Source organism: Macaca thibetana, chromosome 6 (genome assembly GCF_024542745.1).
Source record: "Macaca thibetana thibetana isolate TM-01 chromosome 6, ASM2454274v1, whole genome shotgun sequence".
In the NCBI taxonomy this organism is placed as follows: Eukaryota; Metazoa; Chordata; class Mammalia; order Primates; family Cercopithecidae; genus Macaca; species Macaca thibetana.
In genome coordinates, this window is record NC_065583.1 from 98,051,919 (window position 1) to 98,071,674 (window position 19,756).

The 19,756-nt window shown below is 36.0% G+C and overlaps 2 protein-coding genes across 4 annotated transcripts in view; one reads left to right on the forward strand and one right to left on the reverse strand.

Moving 5' to 3' along the window:
- The window catches only part of TMEM167A (transmembrane protein 167A), an 857,923-nt gene that overhangs the window by 399,569 nt on the left and 438,598 nt on the right, over window positions 1-19,756 (forward strand). The gene's annotated exons all lie outside the window — the stretch shown is intronic.
- The window catches only part of VCAN (versican), a 110,680-nt gene that overhangs the window by 81,920 nt on the left and 9,004 nt on the right, over window positions 1-19,756 (reverse strand). For 2 of the 3 annotated variants that reach the window (XM_050795157.1, XM_050795158.1), the window contains exons 1-4: window positions 16,918-16,989; window positions 10,153-10,527; window positions 6,891-7,065; window positions 6,679-6,806 (exon numbers count right to left, since the gene is read on the reverse strand). In XM_050795157.1, the coding sequence (XP_050651114.1) occupies window positions 6,679-6,806; window positions 6,891-7,065; window positions 10,153-10,527; window positions 16,918-16,987 (748 nt within the window). In that variant the 5' untranslated portion in view covers window positions 16,988-16,989. Of the gene's footprint in view, window positions 1-6,678; window positions 6,807-6,890; window positions 7,066-10,152; window positions 10,528-16,917; window positions 16,994-19,756 lie in introns of those variants that run through there. The other variant, XM_050795156.1, reaches the window with a different exon arrangement.

Here is a 19,756-nt window from a genome sequence, read left to right on the forward strand (position 1 = left end):
TCCAATCACTTAATGTCTGTGCCTCAGTTTCCTTACAGGCAAAGGTGAGGTTTCTTTTAAAAAGTTCCTGACAAAGATTTCATAAGATTTAAGTTAAATAATACTCCAACCATACAGTAGATGTTTTCCTTCCTCATTCTACTCATGAAGCTACCTCACAGTCAATCTTACTGAAGTCACTATACTGAATAAGGACATCATCTTCCAGAGGTGCTCCCCCCATGCTGTGCTTAATTGCTTTCCTCTTTGGCTCTTAGGTAGACTGTTCAAACACTGTACACAGAAGCAACTCCAAGCAAGGTGTGTTAATCTCCAAAGTCTATATAGGAAGCTACAGAGCATAAAAAGTTTTCGGCATCTTCTAGGCCCAACTGCAACAAATGTGAAGAGATTCTGAAATCAAGAATCACTATTTTAACCATCAGCTGAATCATAGTGTGCAAGAGGCTCTTCAAGCTGATATGTGGCTTTTTAACTGAATAAGCCCAGTAAGGACACAAATCACTAATTCTTTAATAACCTCCATCAGTGAAGTATTCTGTGGATTACATACTGTAAATCTCATTAAAATTAACAGGCAATCTGAGAATCTATAGGAAAAAAATTACACAATTTCCAGATTTGATATCTGATTTTGGTTCAATCAAAACCTCTACAAAGCTAGAACTAACCCTGCTTTAAGACCTACTTGATGATGTTTATCTAAATGCTTAGATTTTCATATCTAAAGGAGCTCATAAAGTAACGAAAATGCAAAAGTTGTTCTGGTTCTAGGTGAGTCACAAGAATGATATGGAGGCATTAGGTAAGTCACAGAGGTGACAAAGCCATCTTGGAGTTTGACATCAGGAAACAGTAAAAATAATAACCTATAATTGATGAATAGGTATTAATACAAGAAAAGCAATCCCAGAGAGGACAATTTGCTGGGAAGGAATGGAAGGCAAGGAAAATAAATTATCATGAGAGGCCAGAAAGGAGTATCTCTGGGAAGGAGTAATTTCTAAGAGACATCAAAGAAAAGAGTGAGAGGAGAAATACAAAGAGAAAAAAATTGTATCATGGTGATTAAATAATGGTAAAAAGTAGATCTTTTTGAATTTGGTAAATAATGCAAAGCATTTTTTCAAGTGTTATAGATAAATGGCAAGGTGGTGGTGGAAGGCAGTTTCCAGAAGAGACAAAGATTGGAAAAATACTACAATTACCACCAACTATTTGTTGGATAACTATTATGTGTCTGTGATTGGAACAGGCTCTTGATTGCAGTTGGGAAAGATATAGAAGTTTACGGTCTTATCTCTACTAGAGCTTACAATAATTTTGCTGAAATAAAACAAACATATAACATTTTATATTTTATGAACACAAAGAAACCAGAAAGCAATTAAGCAATAAATCACATGGAACTAACTCTAAGTAAAGTAGAAGTTCAGAGTCAAGAAATTTCAGTGTGAGCTGCAATAGCCAAAAGGGGGATCCTGGAAGCAGTAAGTCTTCAAGCACAGGCAAAATCACAATGTTGAAGGGATGACGGGTGTGTGTTCCCTGAGAGGAACAGAGCAGACTTGCAAGCAGGAGCAAGCAAAGGGTCTGTAAAGGGCAAGATGCACGTGTGTGGGGTCACACTGAAGAGTGTGGGAACCAAGGGTGAATAGATTGCAGTAGAGCAGGTCTAGGATTTGAAGACCAGGCAGAGTATATGCTTGTGGATGAAGCCAACAAAACCAACGCACAATGTTAAGTAGGAGAATTACATGGCAATGATGTTTAAGTGTTTTGATGGTAGTAAAACAGATCCCCCGAAGTACTCTTAAAGTGATGGGGACTATATGTGACAACCAAAACCAAAAATGAAACTCAAAAGTGATTCACAAACTAGAAATATGGGTATGAAATTCAGAAGAGAATTCGGGGGCTAAACATGCAAAACTAGAAATTAACATCTTCATTGTTCACTTATTAGTTCTTTTGGTATTCTTTCATGCCCCATAGGTCCCACAAGACTTTTGGCTTACAATTTATGTATAAGAGAACAAAAATGAAATTAAACAAACTAATAAGAAAATTAAAGCAATAAAAAAATCAGGAAGCTGGTAGGATACTGATGGAGCCTAGAGAAGTGTGAAACTATCCAGAAAGCAATTGTAAAGTAAGGTGAGTAGGGAGGCATTAATGGTTTAGAAGCATTAATTCACTCATTTATTCAGCTCTACCTATGGAGCACCTACTATATGCTAAGGAAATATTGGGCATACAGAAATGAACTTGTATGTTTCCTTCTTTCCCCAAATCCATAGTTTAGTAGGAGAGAAAGAAGTATAAGCAAATATTTGCAAGAGGGTAATTATAGTCATACATTCAAGGTTCAGAGATGATAAAGATGAGAAGAATCAACCAGGTCTTCAGGAGGGAATATGAGATGAAAGAGAGTGCCCACAGTATAGGCCTGTCAAAGTGCTGGGAAGTTTGTGTAAAAAACCAGGGAATTGGAATAGTAGGATAGTAGTTAACACAGGTGAAGTAAATACCAAAAGGCAGGGCTATATAGAAAATGCAGGCCATAAGAGGATAGGCCTATGTCATGAGGGAAAGAAACTCCTGAACCAACCATTTGTCAGGTCTGGGGACAAGACTGGAAGTATTGACTCATTTGCAAGGAAACTAAGTGGGTCAACAATGAAAGAAGGTAGTAGGACCTCATCTGCAATCCTCCAATTTATCTGTGGGGTAAATTAAATGCCTAAAAAAGAAACTTGTTTTTTAAAGTACCTGCTACCATCAGGAAGCCAAATAAATAGTCAGTCTATTAATTTCATTCTTAAATAATTCCGATCCTTTACCTAATTTCTTGAGCCATTTAATCATCTCAACTCTACCTTAAAACCCTCCCAATGTTTTCCAAATCTGTCTTACTGGGAAACAAAGTTTAAAATTCCTAATAAGGATTATTTTGTGGATCTTAATTTCTAGATTCCCATTTATAAATTTTAATTTCATTAATTTCTTAATAATAGCATTATATTACTGATTGAATCATGTCTAATAAGCCATCATAATTTCCAGACCATTTCTAAGAACACAAGCTGATATTTAAATGTTTACTAGTGAATATAGCTAATGTAATTACTCTTTAACACTTAATAGGTTATTTTGAAAAGCAGAATTAAGTATTCATTGAATATGCATAACTGTTATAATCACCACCTTAGGAAAAGAACTCTACTAGATTTTTCTCCCAAAACTGGCAGGATTTAATTTAGTGCAATTATTTAAATTTTATAGAGAAACACATATGTCAGGAAAATATGACATTATAAAACAAGAAAGGAGAAAAAACAGGTCAACATTCTGTCAACTATATATCTTTCACAACAAATAATTAAATTAAAACAGAAAATTAATTGCCTTTTTGAGCAAGGTTTCATTTTATACTTAATTGGCTTTTTCATCAGACCATCTGGGATATACAGCTTCTGATCTAAATTAATTGCACCTTGGTTCATAACTCCTGTGTGTGTGTGTGTGTTCCATTACATGCATTCTGAATACATCAAATCTTTTACTGTCCCCACCATTTCTCATACACTCACACTTGGCTCCCCCAAATACAATAAAATATAGGTGGGAATTATTTGACTCATGAATTTAGCAATGCCTCTTACAAGGAATCTTGACTCACCTTCAAATAATCTTTTATCAACATGGTAATTGAAGTATCAGATGTAATTTTATGTAGTCAACTTTCCACAAGAATTTTTTATTAATTCACAGATTAGCCAATGGTCTTTACTTCAAAAGGGAAGACATATACTTCAGTTAAGAAATGAAAGAAGCCTTACAAGAATGATTTCATGATCTTCCTCTTACCTCATCAGCCATAAAAGTTACCTTTCACCCCCATTCCTGCTCACTTTCAAGCCAAGAAAGAAAAGAGCAGTGTCCAAAGATTTGATACTTAGTCCACGAGTCAATGAACAAGGAGGAAAAAAATGTCAGGAACAATGTTATTGTAAACATGGTGAATATCCTCCAGATTTGTCAAATTTCTTCTATGAAACAAATAAATGCCTTGTTACTTTGCTGACACAAATTTCAGCGAGTGCTTGAATTAATATTTGAACTGACTCTTTTATATTTCTCTTCCAAGTTTTACATATTAAAACAAAAAGATTAAAATTCTGTTGATTTGGTATAAAGACCCTAAGTAAAGTTATGCTATATTCCACATTACAAGTTTTCAGTTACCAAATATGTAGATTTATCCAAAATAACTTTATAAACTACAGTTTGGTTACATTGGGACATAAACTGGCTTCCTTAGAAGTGACTGTGTTTATGGAACTGGGAGAGGATGTCTATAAGACTAGTAAGTCCTTCATCATGGGAGATATACATTCATCCTCAGAGCTCCTCTTCTGACAGAGTCCAGTTCCTGAACACTGGTTATGATACTATGAGCAGATTGTGGGGAGCCATCATTCAATGAAGACAGTGTGACTAGGAAATCCCTGGAAGGACTCCCACCACCAAGACTTGTCAAAAGTTCTTCAAACAATACTTGCAGAGGCCCTGAAATTTCTGGGACTTCTATAAAATCCCTCTCTGGGCTTGAAAAAAATAATTTTGAATTTGGGCAGTCTATAGCCTTAGAGAGCTGAGAGCTGATAGTACCTCTATCAGAGCAAACTGAAAAACACACGGGGGTTCTCTAGAGCTCTCTGGCTGGTGGCTTCCTGGGTACATAAGCCTATCTTGCCACCAAGGGATCTGGCTTGGGATGCTTATTCATATTTGAATCAGGCCATGAAAGCCCACCATTTAAATAATATTTGGTAAAGAGCTTTTAGGCTAATTAGATCTTACATATACTTTTGCAAAAGCTACCTCTGGATCATTTCTAGTATTACTAGCATTTCAGATATTGTTTATAACTATCACCCTTGCAGATATTACACTAAGTTAAAACAACAGTGATACAAATTCCCACCTTACCAAAATAGCAGCAACCCAATTTATTTCCTAGATTATTTAATCAGATTCTCCTACCAACCATCTTCTATTATATTTTTTAAGTCAATTAAAATAAACGCAAGAGAAAAGCTCTAGTTTTATATATTTCAACCATAGCTTGGATGTTATGTTTTCCCTTTTCCTGTATACAAAAATAAAATTTGCTCACATCTGCACTTTTGGTTTAGAAAATACATCTGGCAATCTTCAGTGATAGTGAAAATAAGAATGCTAAGATTCTAGAGAACCACACCTAAGCACCCTTTTTGAAAGCAGGCCTTCTAATGCAAATTTAGTCAAGACATTAGGAAAATATCAGCTGCTTATATTCTAGCTTTCAGGCTCTAAGGTTGCTTATTCAAGTCACAGAATCAGGGAACCACAGAAATTTAAGGTTGAAAGAGACCATAGAAATTATCTAGTCCAGCCTCCTCATTTTAAACATAAGAAAATTCAGATCATTCTTTTTATGTGCACCTAGTCAAAATTAAAAGTATAATTTAATTTAACACTATTATCTATACCTTTAGGATTCTAATAATAGCTGTTAATACAAATGAAAATAAAAACTTGTAGAAACTTCTATTCCATGTGCCTTTATTTTATTTATTTATGTATTTGTTGAGACAAGGTCTCGCTCTGTCACCCACGCTGGAATGCAGTGGCACAATCTCGGCTCTCTACAGCCTCTATCTCCTGGCTCAAGTAAGCCTCCCACCTCAGCCCCCCTGTCCCCCACCCACTTCTTCCACTCCCTGAGTAACTGTGACTACAGGTACATGCCACCACACCTAGCTAAGTTTTGGTATTTTGTAGAGACATGGTTTCACCATGTTACCCAGGCTGGTCTCAAACTCCTGAACTCAAGCTGTCTTCCCATCTAGCCCTCCCAAAGTGCTGGGATTACAGGCGTGAGCCACTATGCCCGCCCCCCTGCTCCTTTATAATAAAGCTGCACCATGCTCTTTAGATGTCAGCACTATTGAACTCAAATTTGTCTTTAAGAATCTAACTCAGGCAACGGAGAAATGACAGTGCCAAAATCAGACTGTAAGCAACTTAGAAGGAAGGGCTATATCTTAACTGACTTCACATCTCTAACAACTAGCAGAGTACCTATAAAAATCACAGTAGGAGATTTTTTATGTGTTAACTGGTTTAATGTATTGATTGGTTGAATGAAGGAAGGATTGCTCTGAATATTAGTGTAACAAAATAAACAGGAAGTGAAACTTGAAAATTCCTTCTGGGCTAGTTTACGGAGTTATTTAGTTAGCTCTGTGGTGTTTATCAGTACTTGGATTCACCGTGGATTGTCTTCACATGATTTTTATCTTATGCTCTCACCAGAATAGGTACCACCCTTACAGCTTTCTATTCTCAATGCTCTAAAAGTGTATTGGAAACAGTCCAAGAGCAGCATGACTGTAAGAAAACCTGCCATTAACTGAAGACATTTCTAACCTGCATAACCATTTACACACTCCTCCTTCCCTTTCCACTTTAATTTCGGCTTATTTTACCGCAAAATCATACAGTCGTATAAACAAAATGCCACCGTTTGGAATCCAAACAAGCACGAAGAATTGCTCTATTCCAATGCACTTCTGGTCTTCCCTCAATTTTCTCAGTTCATACAAAGATACAGAAACTTAAACATCTTACCATCCAGATGATCCACATAACAATACACATCGTAAGTTTCCTGGGGAGAACGGAATCCATAGGTCCTGACTCCTGCCTTTCCCATCATATCTCCGTAACAGCCTACTCGGGGAGCCCGGATGGGATATCTGGGGAAATAAATGGCTAGTTAGTGGCACTTTCTTCTCACTCTCAAGTTAATAATGAAGGCCTGTGGCCCCCAGACCTCTTACCTGACAGTCTGATCAGCCAGCCAGCCTGCGTCACACTGCTCAAATCCATCTTCATAGGCGGCAAAGAGCTGCTCTGGAGTTGCTATGACCGCCCCAATGTCCAAACAAGCCTTCTGAGCAGCCTCAAAATTCAGTGTGTACCTGCTGGTTGACGCCCTGTAGTGAAACACAACCCCTGCAAAGACAACAGCAAACAATTGCCAGCCTGTTCAAATCTCCCACTGCACTATGCAAAATTTCTCATTGGAGTAATGTATCAACTTGGTTGGATACACAGTAATATCATAATAATCATTTACTTTTACTTTATGCAGCATTATGCAAAATCATGTTGATTTGAGGGACTCCAAAAATGCCATTCATCTAGACATCCCATTCTGCTCCATCAGAACATTTCCTAGCAGATCTCCTAGATCCAAGAAAGAGATTTAAGTCACTGAATCCCAATAGTTGTCCTGATTGCAGGTAGTATTCAGTCTATCATGGGAACACCAGATACCTAAAGGGAGTAGATTCTGCAGAAGATACAAAGACCTAAAGGGACCACAAGATCAACTTTTACTTCAGGACTTTATCCAGGGTCAACCCAATGTTTATGCATGAAACACTCACCTGTCTCATAAAAATATTCACTAACACCACTTCCTCCAAATATAAAACACTGAGATATTTACCTTCAGAGACAATGTACCAGAGTGGGAAAGACACTGGACTATTTATGAGTGAGAAGACTTGTTCCAATCCCTAATTTGCTCCTTACTTTTATACAAGTCAGTTTCTCTGAGCTTTAATTTCCTGACCCATAAGGTGGAACTAAAAATATGTATGTTACTTGATTGGTATGAAGGTCAAATTAGGTAAAGGATTTTCAAATGTTGAGTAGACCACCATGTATCATTCAAATGTTTATCATATTCTTTACCTGACCAGCATAATGTAGCGTCTCTGCTATGACAGATAACATGTATAATTTTTATCCAAAGAAAGCCTGAAATAAATTATCAAATTCTTCCTAGTAGAAGCTCCTGATACTTGCCTCAAATTCCACTTTGTTGTATTTTAGGGGTTGTATAAACTAGTGGTTCTGAATTGTGCTCCAAGGCTCAAGAAATTTTCAAAGGGATGAGGATAGAGCAAGCAAGGGGGTGGAGCTCTGGATCCTCTCTTCCCATGTCAACAAGAGTCTCTCCATTTTTAGCTGGAGTAAATATGATGACTCATTTCTGCAAGACATCAAAGTGGATTGAACTAATGTGCCAGAGAAGTCACTGAAAAATAGAAACTGAGGCAACCAGGTCTTATGAATGAGATTTTATTAAGAGTCCTCCCACTTAAGAACACTTTTTGTTGTTGTTATTTGGAATAAACTGTGGTTTCCAAGATACATGCCGCTCTTCTTATCCCTAGTAATTTCCTGGGATTGACAACAGTTTATCTTCTGCAGCCTGACTTCTAGCTACAAGACTGTCTCCCACGTGTTCATCCTTCTGTCATCAGATCGTCTCTGTCTTCCAAGTTATATTACTACAGTAATATAACTACAGGGGAAAAGACTACCCATCTCATAGATAAGTACCTCAGATCAGTGCCAACACAAAAAGACCTGCACAGGCACTAAGTAGATGCAATGACAACTAGCATTCATTTTCTCATTTCTGATATTTTATGACTCAAATAGGAGATTTTGCCAAAAATAATAATAATAATAATCAAATGGCAATTTGTACCTTACATAGAACCTCTCTAAAATTGCCAGGAAATACATATGGTGCTATCTGGTGAATATAAGAGATAGCTTAAAATGATCTCTAAGGCTTAAGCAAGAATTTGAATAGATTTAGATTAGTTTAATGTTGATCAAAGCTTCAAATCGTCTTCTTGGTAATTAAAAATCTTCCATGTGCACTGAAGATTGGCAGTAAAGGGGCACAAAGAGGCCTCCTCGACCAAGGCAGGGAACTTCAATCTGTATAAGTATCTGCAGTTGCTGGAATAATTTGAAGACCCCATGGAGCTAAGGAGATTAAGTGGAGGATTTTCATTGTTTCAGAGGGGCAAGGGGCAAATCCATTGCTAATTCTTTAATGATGAAAAATTGTAAGAAGTTGTTAAACTCCTTTGGGGATTTTAAAAAGTGATATGTAAACAGAAGAGTGAGAGAGAGAGAAATCACAGTAGTGAAGCTAACAAAAATAAATGATAAAAAGGTTAGAAGAACCCAGGATACTTAGTGGATGCCTAGACAACATAAAAATAGATTTATAGAAGGAAGCAATAGAATTTGAATATAAAAGGGTATTTAGAAAGTTAATGTGTTGCATCTGAAATTCAAAGTATTTCCTTTTGGCTACACAAGAAAGACTTGTAATAAAACCCTTTGTATATATTTCTGAAAGGTAAATATTTTATAGGGAAATGGAGGATTGGAAGAAAATCTGTTCCATCATGTCTGGGTATTAGAATTTTGCTTAATAACTTGCCAAAATATTACGCTTCCAAGAGCTACAGCATTATGTGTGTACCCAATTAAAGCAATTTTTCTTTGCTTTGTCTCCCAACTTAAATTCAAATGACATATAAACCACCCCTGAAAAGAGGGTGAAACTAAAATGTCTCACTGCAATACTTAATGGATAACAACTAGGATATTAATCTTAAAAAATATACTAAATGTCTGTTTGATCAAGTTCAAATATTTATTAAGTCTTGGCCTTTTTAAGACTCTGATATGTACCAGGGTTTTTATTAAATTCCTTATTTCTTCAATGTAAGTTAAGATAGAATTTCTTAAAAGCAAACTCAAATAGTTTAATGATCATATTAAGAGAGAAAAAAGGGGGAAAGGGTTTTCATGTATATATGTATATGTATGTGTGTATATGTATGTACATGTGCATACACACATATGTAATAATTTTTAAAATGTCGATTTGCCTTTAGAGTCTTGAAAAAGAATCACTGATAAGACTCAACACTGAAGTAATGATTATTAAATTATGTGTCATGCCTTGAGGTATTCGTTATTTTCAGTACACAATACTTTCCTTCATGGAATCAATGAAGCGGTTGCCAAAAATGCACCTGCCTTGACCTTTGAATGAATACCAGTTCATTTTTGGTGAAAGACATGGGCTACTGAATTGATGGGTGTTTTTCCACTCATCCAAACCCCAAACAACAGTTACTTCTGAGTGCTATTTCACAATGCTTCTGAACCAGGTGTCATGTTATACTACCTTCTTGCAGATACTAAAAGCCTTACCATCCACAGCCAGTGACACCGTGTCTTGCGTGTCATCAATCCCGTACATGACATCACAGCGGTAGAGGCCCGCATCACTTGCCAGCAGCTTGACCACAGTGAGGGAGGCATCGCCCACGGCCTCGGGATGTGTGGGCACAGACACTCTCCCTTTGTAGTCCTGACCAATCTTGATATTTCCATTTTGGGCCACAAGGACAGTAGTTTCTTTCAAATCTTTTCCATTTTTGTCCACTTCAATCTTAGACCATTTGATGCGGAGAAATTCACTGGTGTTGTAACTGGGTGGCAAAGTAGGCATGGTTGAAAAATGACAAGGTAGGCTGACTTTTCCAGAGAGGGAGCCCCTCAGAGGTGGGCTTTTTCCCACTTTGACTAGAGGAAAGAGAAAATACCAAATTAAAAATCTTAAAAAACCCAAACTGAATCTATTCAATATGTGAATGAATAAGCAGCCCTTATAATAGTTTGGTTACATCTTCAACATGTGAAATAATTAGAATGACTTTATATAAAGAGAATAGCATACAATTTCAATGATGTTTTACAACAACAGGGATTAATAATGCTCATTTCTATGTACGTCGCATCATTCATTTTAAAATATTTTTAACTTAGTGTTTAACATGAACAAAATAAGCGATAAAATAAGGCAAGCATAAGAGATCAAGCAATTAAGGGCAAAGAAGGGCAGACTAGAATCCATAGGGCAGGTTTAAAGGACTGGACCAACATTAAGAAGAGCAGCTGAAAGATGAAAATTATGTCTACAGGTCAAAAGACAAAAAATGTTTGTTACGATAACTGCCACATTACCATAGAGGAAATGAAAACAAAATTCAAATATGAAGTGGAAATAAAAAGTGCTTCATAGGACTGGAACCAGGGAAAGTCTAACATTTGAAGGATGCTCTTTGGTCCTGTGTTGGAACCAAAGGCTTTCATAATTATAACAAATCCAGCTACCATCACTTTGCAGTGAGATATTACCTTCAATTATACAGTGGGGAAAGGTTGGTTTCTGTTCACCTAACCCTCCTAAAATATTTATCTGCAGAATGTCCTTCTGTTTAAACTCTTAAACTGTTAATGATAAAGAATATATTGGCTACAGTTTAACACCATTACATGCAAAATAAACGTTCTTTCACTCTTAGAGTAATCCATCCCTTTCTCTCCCACTCTCCTCTCTATCTTCCAGCCTCTATTAATTAAGCTAGACAATATGTTAGTAATAATGGAAGTTGTTGATAATGCACAAACAATGCTCACTTCATGAAAATATGGTCAACAAGTTAATAGTAGCCTCTAGGTGAAATGAAATAATGATTTTTAACCAACGAAATGATGTATATCTAACTCTCTGCTAGTGGTCAAACATATTGGAAACACACATCTCAACATGGGCATGCATTGGAAATGATATCACTCTCGATGTAAACACTGGATTCTCAATGTAAACACAGTTGGAGAAAAGCATTTTGAAAATTGCAAGAAGATACTATGGAGATATTATACCCTTTAAGAAAAAAAATTCTGTTGCTAAAGATTAAAATTTTAACCTAATAAAAGAATTGGCCTATAAAATATTTCATGTGATGCAAATAAATCCAAAATAATTAATATAGTATCATATTTAATGTACTTACAATATAAATCATTAATTTATTTCAAATGTATAATAACCATTGTCATCATGCATTTATTATTTTATTAATCTACATATAGCTTATCCAAAACAGACTTAAGGCACTTAATGAAATTAAATAAAAACAAAATGAAGTGTGCTATTAGCTGTAGTAAATTATCCTTTGAAATATTGCTAAGACTGTTATCATTTTGGAATATCATTACAAGGGAATAATTCCACTTTTAATGGCCTCCTTGGCTTACAAAGTAAATTTTCTAACTTAGCTCAACTGTAAAGTAAAACTGGTCCAATTCCTTACTAAGGATGCTCCACTGAGAGGAAGGATAAGCTCCCAGATGGCTGCTGAGAGACCTGAGTCAGAACACATGCCTCCTGACACCTAATCAAGGAATCTTTTAGCTCTGGTGTGCTTCCTCTGCCCCTAAATTAAGCAAAAGAAGTATTCATTTCAGTTCCTTTTCAAAGTCTAGACGCATCCTATTTCTATAAGTATTTAATTACTATCTGAACTGAAATCTTTTAGTAATGTCATGATCTTTTTAATAAATCCATAAGGTTCACAGAGGACTATCTGAAAGTACCTTCTACCTATTTCATATTCCTTTAATTTGGACCTAATTAGGGAGATGATGATAACACAAAGATATGGTTCTGAGAAGAGAAAGGGTGAGAATTTTGTGATCTAAAAATCTCCAAATTTATATTCATCATATGTTCTAGGAAATCTCATCTTCCTTCCTGAAGAATTATTTAGATGACTAACTTTGCCACAAATAAAGTACTATTTTTAAATGGAAAAATAAACAGCTTTATCATCAACTTCAATTCTGGTATGAATTTTGAAACTCTTTATCGTGTCCTCTAAAATTAGTTTAAAATAAATGTCTTCCAATTCTTCAATATTTCTTACCAAATTATATTTATCTTCACAATTTTAAGTATACAGGGGCAGACATAAGATTCAACCCAATCTATCCAATAGGGAGGTTTCTGAAACATAGAGTATTGCTAAACAACTGTGCTGTAAAGAAAAGGTATGTTGGAACAAAATAGTGTTAAAAAGCAATTTCCCAAGGGCTGTTTATTGTTCTAGATGTTTATATACATAAGAAAATTAAAAGCTTTGGTTGGATATAAATAATATACTCATGTGAATACAATCTTAACAAGATTAACAAAAAGCTGTGTGGTCAAATCTTTTGTGTATTAAATCTCCGGTCTTAATGCACTGGGTCACAAAAATGAAATTCACTAAATCTAAATATTTTAAGAAAGAAATTCAGTAGTTCAGAGTATAATGTTTACAGAGTATGCATGTTTAAAAGAAATCTGCTACCTGCAGGAATTTGTCTGAAACGCTGACAATTCAAGTAATAAAAATGAATCCTAACAAAACGTTGGCTGTTACCGATGGTTTGTGGTCCAAATGAGTACAGTAAGGGAGAAATCACTAAATAATGAATAAGCAACTACTCCTCATTCTCTGACAGTAGATTCCTCAGAGTAAAGATGATGTAAATTCCATCTGCACAGTTTGAGCAAACACACACCCACAGATCTTGGCCAAATAAATGTCAGATTGAGAATATGGGAATTTATCACCCTTTCAAGTGACAAATATCACTATCTAATTCATTCACTTATTCATGACTGTGCATGACTGTTTCCTACTATAAGGGGAACATCAAAATAACTAGGTCAATGGTAGATAATCAAAGATTAGGACAGTTTATAAGATAATATAATGTATTGTTAAAGGAAATAGTTCTTTCTGGGTTAAAATAAAGCCCATAACAATAGACAAGGTGTTCATTTATGTTAGTCGTTGACCTCGTCAGTGACTGGGAATAAACAGAAAAAACCTTAAGATGAAAGTACTTGTCTTGACTCAACAACCAGTTACTACTGTGTTTTCCACTATAAATCCAGAATATCTGTTTTACATGGCTCGTATATTTGCAACTTTCACCTCTCGTATAAAAAAATTCTCCTGAAATTAGTCCCAAACTAATTACATCTAATAACAGTGATCATGGATTTACAAAGAATAGGTACAGACATGCGGAAATTACTCAATGTTGTTGGCTATCAAAATTATTTTTGTAAACACTGTAAAGGAGCTACACCGCAAGTTGTTTTTTGTTGTGTGAGTTCTTTCTTTAAGTGGAAAGTCTAAATTTCCGCCGAGGGATGGTCACCTACTACTTTCCCTGTAAATTCCCTTCCAATATTGCCCATCCAAATGCCACTCCCATTTTCATATCCTTTTCTCCATATTCACTGGTTGCTGTTGTCCTTTCCTCTCTGTGACCTTCACCTTCACCTCCCAAAAACTTTGAGGAAGACAACTCTTAGGCTTCACCATCTGATTAGTGTGTCTTCATGATCCAGTTGGTGGAGCCTAGACTCTAAACACCATCCGGGTGATCCACTGTGGCATTTATTTATTTATTCACTCATTTTGTCAACACACAAAATGACTAAGTGCTGTCAGGGTGTCAGGCACTCTGCTAGAAGATGAAACGCTTTTTTGCAGCTTACAGTAGTCTACTTGGGAAGAAAAGCAATTACTTATCCCAAGAGCATGGTAGATGTTATTATACCTGTAACAGCACAGGAGACAAGGGGAACATGGAGGAGGAATTTATCTATTTATTTATTTATTTACTAGTTATTGAAATAGGGTCTCAGTTTGACGCCCAGGCTGGAGTGCAGTGGTGCGATCAGGGCTCACTGCAGCCTCGACCTCCTGTGATCAACAATTCTCCTGCCTCAGCCTTCCCAGTAGCTGGAATTACAGGTCCAAGCCATCATGCTTGGCTAATTTTTTTAAATTTTTGTAGAGATGGGGTCTCATTGTGTTGCCCAGACTGCTCTTGAACTCCTGGGCTCAATCTCTCTTCCGACCTTGGCCTCCCACAGTGCTGGGATTATAGGCATGATCCACTGCACCTAGCCAAGGAGGAGCTTTTAAATTGGCTAGAAAGGGGAATCCGGAGGCGAAAAGGGGAAAGAGAGCCATCCCAGGAGTCAATTTGTCCTTGACTCCTCTCATGCCCTCACTACACACCTCATCCAATCCATCAGTGGATCTGACTTCTCCATCTCCACATATCCAATTCACTTCTCTTCATCTCTACTGCTACATGATCTAAACTACCCCCCTCCCCCCATGTCATGCACAGGCTACCACAATAACCTCCTAAATGATATCTCTGCTGCTACTCTTGCTCTCCTACAATCAAATCTGCATAGATTATCAAAAATAGAATTTGTAAAACATTCATCAACTCACATCTTTCTTTGCTGAAACCCTTCAATGCTTCCTACTGCACTTGGAATAAAATCTAGACTTTTTTTTTTTTTTTTTTTTTTTGACACGGAGTTTAGCTCTTGTTGCCCAGGCTAGAGAGAAATGATGCGATCTCGGCTCACTGCAACCTCTGCCTCCCGGGTTCAAGTGATTCTCCTGCTTCAGCCTCCTGAGTAGAAAATCTAGACTTTTTTAAACTCTACAATGTTCCATATAGATAAGAAGTATAACATGGTGGTAAAGAGCACACACTCCCATGAACTGGTTCATCTCCAAGATTTGCTTCTTACTGGGTATGGGCTTTCGAGCAAGCTGCTTAGTCTCTCCTGGTACCACAGTTTCCTCAATAGAATACATGGGTGTGGATGTTTCAGTGAGTTAATGTTAAGCACTTAAAACAGTTCCTGGATCATAGGGAGTTCTATTCAAGTGTTGGGTGTTATTATTATTTAGATGAGCTGTTTTCTGCTAATCTCTCTGTTCATGTCTCCTACTTTCCCCTTGATCACTGCTCTTCAACTATAGTGACATTTCTGCTATTCAAACACACTATGTTTCTTCCTAATTTACAGACAGGTCTTGGCTGGCTGGTTCCTTGTCATCATTGTCATCTCACTTTAAGTGTCACTTTCTCAAGGAGGTCTTATCAACTTCCTCCAACTCAGGCCACTCTCTATGATGTCACTCTGTTTTATGTTCATCAATTTGAAAGTACCTGGATTGTTTGTTTACTTGTTTATTGCTGGTCTCCTATAACTAGAGAAATAAGTTTAATGAAAGATACGTCAATTTTGAGTCCTTCATGTGTATATTCCTGGATACAAAGAATAATATCTGGCACAAAGAAGGTATTCAAAAAATATCATCAATGGGTGAACAAATGAATGGGTGAGTGGGAGAAATGGATGGATGGATGAATGGAGGGATGGATGGATGGATGGATGGATGGATGAATGGATAGATGTTGATAAGCGAACAGATGGAAAGATTTTGGACAGATGAATGGATGGCTGGAGGTATGGATGGATGAATACATAGATGATGGATGGATGGATGCGTAAATAAATAGATGGATGATAGATAGAGTGATACTTAAACTTTTGCAAAAGGAATTCATCTAGAGAACCATAAAAGGTGAGTCTGACACATACGTGTGAGGAGGAAATGGAATCTGAGTCTGGAGAGGTACATTAGACACACAGAAGCAGATGAGTGAAACTCTTGGATAGTATGTTTCTTCAAATTCCTTGATATATCACCTTGAATATATTAAATAATAAACTTGGAATTGTAGAACCCTAGTTGGAAGATTATAAAATTTCAAATTAAAAAACTAGGGCATAAGCATATCCAACTGCTTTTTTAAAAAAGAAAATTAAGGGAAGTAAGGGCAAAAACATGGCTGTCAGCTTTCTCTTTATCTTCTCAATTCTTTTCAAATTCTAGCCCACTGGGTGTTTAATAGTGTTTCTTTTTTTGCATAGGAAAGTTTTTGATAAATAGTGTTAGAATTTTAATATATGCCCAATACCATATACGAGGTTTTTTGCAAAGCGTAAAAGTAATCAGGGAAGTTACTGAAAGCTCACTTGCATCATTAGCATCCTATTTATTATTTTGTTTTGACTTATTTATTTAAAGCTAATGTTTTTAGTCCAATAATATTTTAACTAATAGTTTTCAGCACTTAATAGATTTTAAAAATCAATATTTTATTCCAGTGATTCCACATTACCATTTCGTCCTCCAGCACTTACATTTTTATTTCAATTAACACCAAAGAAGTTGTTAGCACACTCACCTTTATGTAGCGCATGGGTTGCTATTAAGGTTGAACACATCCATAAGATGCTGTTTATATTTATCAACATCTTGGCCTAGAAATTAAGAAAAACACAAAGTAAATCACCAGCATTCAGGTTTAGAGCAGGTCATAAATCACACGCTTTTTGTGCATTGTATGTAATAAGGGTAGTATTAAGTATTAAGTAATAAGAGTAGAAGAAGTAGCTCCTCTTGGACTATAAAAACAGGAGGAAACTTGTAATAGCAGAAGTTATCTCAACGCTTTATTAATTTGAATCTCATCCAATGCAGCCATTGCCAAAATCATTCCAGAATACAGTTTGGGAACATATAACAATGTGGATGTGTGTGTGACAACCACAAGTGGGTAGGCTGTAGGAAGAACAATAGAGACCACAGCTCAAGTAACTAGTGGCTAGGAGCTGGCACAAAGAGAAATGGGTGATCACAAAGTCTATGTAGAAACAGAAAGCTGATCATAAATGGAGCAAAAGAAGATGGGGAGCAATAGAGAGAGATGTTGAACGAAAGACATCTTCATCAAGTGTAAGGTGAGAAGAAACCAATTGGTGGTTCATGCACATAATACCAAAACAGAGAATAAGGACTTCAGCACAGACTTTTTAAAGCACAGACTCCATGTAGTTTCTAGCTGGCTAAACAAACAAAATAAATGTATTATAAGGAGGTGTTAATTACAAAAGTGACCAGTTCTTGCCATGAATTTTAAAGTGGTACCAACAGTTCTAAAGTCTCAAGAGTAAAGAATGAAAGAAAATACCCTGTACTGAGTCAAGAAACTGCCCTGGCTTTGCCATTTAATTTATTGCATGACTTTGGAAAAGACATTTAACAATCTGGGTCTCAGAGTGTTCCCTTTGAGCTCAAATTTCAAGGCAGCTATAATTATGAGGAGGATAAGTACCAGTGTTGGGGAACCATCTAGAAATCAAAGTGCCAACTTCAGAAGAATGGCAAAAGATTATTTGGTCTCCACAGTTGTGCCCTCCTTGGTAACATTTAGAACTATTCTATAATAGCCATGTGTTTCTCCTTTCTAACACAACTCTGGTTCCATTCTAGTGCCTACCCTCAGCCATATACTTTGGAGGACCTGGGTCAAACCGCAGCCCAAGGGATGATCCTGATATCCTAAGTCAATTACAGAGGTCCCATTCCCTTTTCCGATGATTGGATTTGGAACAGTATATAATATAGTTTTGGCCAGTGAGATGTGAGGGGATCTCTTCCTCCAGGGAAGGGCCCCTGGGAAAGATAGATTCATCCTGAGAAGAGAACAAAGGAAGAGGTGGTCAGTTTTCTTCCCTGGACATTATCATGCTGGAATATTTCTGCTGGAACTGTTGTAGGGATTTTGCATCCATAAGTAAGTGAGATACCTCTGGAAATGAAGCTGAGAAAGAATCAGCAAAGGCGAGGCGTAAGTCCTTAAGGATTAGACCCAGAGTGGACCATGCCTTTGAACTTCATTTTATATGAGATTATAAATGTCATTATTGTTTAAACCCAATAAAATCATGACTTTTTGTTCCTTACAGCTGAAAGCATCCTAACTGATATATATTTTTTTAGTTGGGACCCTGAATAACTTCCTTGGAAAATAAATTCTATATTATTTAGCAAACCTAGATTGAAAACAAGCAAATGCTGAATTAGTCATAAATTACAAAACTGATCTTGAACACTGGAACATAAATTGGGCTTGGATTTGTACAGTATTTAATTAATTAAGACCTGTTTTCTTAATATTTTTCTGCATTTGATTTCTTCATATATTTTGAAATGAAAATTAGACCTTTTCAAAACAAAATTTTAAAATTATATAATTCTAGATATTTCCTGAAGAGCTTTTTTTAAGCTAATACATTATACATCCTATATTTTCCATCTATAGACCAACTGATAATTCACAATGAAAAACATATGGTTGATAATCTTAAATTAATCCTGCTAATTAAGTTTGTTATTTATCATATAATCACTAGGATCTAGTAATAGATTTTGTTAAACACTAACTGGGAAATGCCATAATGCTTCTACGTTTCTGGATTTCTGATAAGACAGCAAAGCAAGCAGGAAGTATACACCACATCTCTATGCTATTACAATATTTCAAGGAAAAATAAAGGTATCAATTGCACAGCCAAAGTAAGATTGTATTTTCTCATAAAAAGGTGCTAAAGAAAATGCATTCCATGAGTATTAGCTGAATCCAAATAAGAACTCTTTCTTTAATTATACTTATAAATAATAATGTCCTACTTTCCTTCAGGAAAATTTGTTCTCTATTTTTTATTTTTCTTTTTTTCCAGGAAATCTTTATAAGCCTAATTTTAAAAGTTTGGGATCCACTGTCAAATAGCCCAGAATGCAAGTTCTGCATTTTCTACTTATATTGTGTGACTTTAGGTAAAATACTATATCTTTCTAAACCTCATTTTCCGTAGCTACTTAGTTGTGAAAATTAGTACTTATTGAAGTGATCACAGGAATTGATATAATAATGTATACAAAATAAATCTCAGTGATATACAATATATCAGTATGCAATATTTATTATTAAAATTACTAATTCAGACTTTCTGCAGATGTTCTAACATAGTTTCATATCACTAAGAGTAAAAAGAATAGTATTTGGGGCTCTTACATTTGAAAATTATAACCTAGGTTACCACTATAGTAGCACTATACACTTTATGCTTGGAATAAGTCATCCTATAACTTATTGCTATGTACTTCAAATTGTTATCTGTAAACACGTCTAATCTCCTCTGTAGAACAGTAGGCTTCTGGAAGGCAGAGCTAGTACTTCA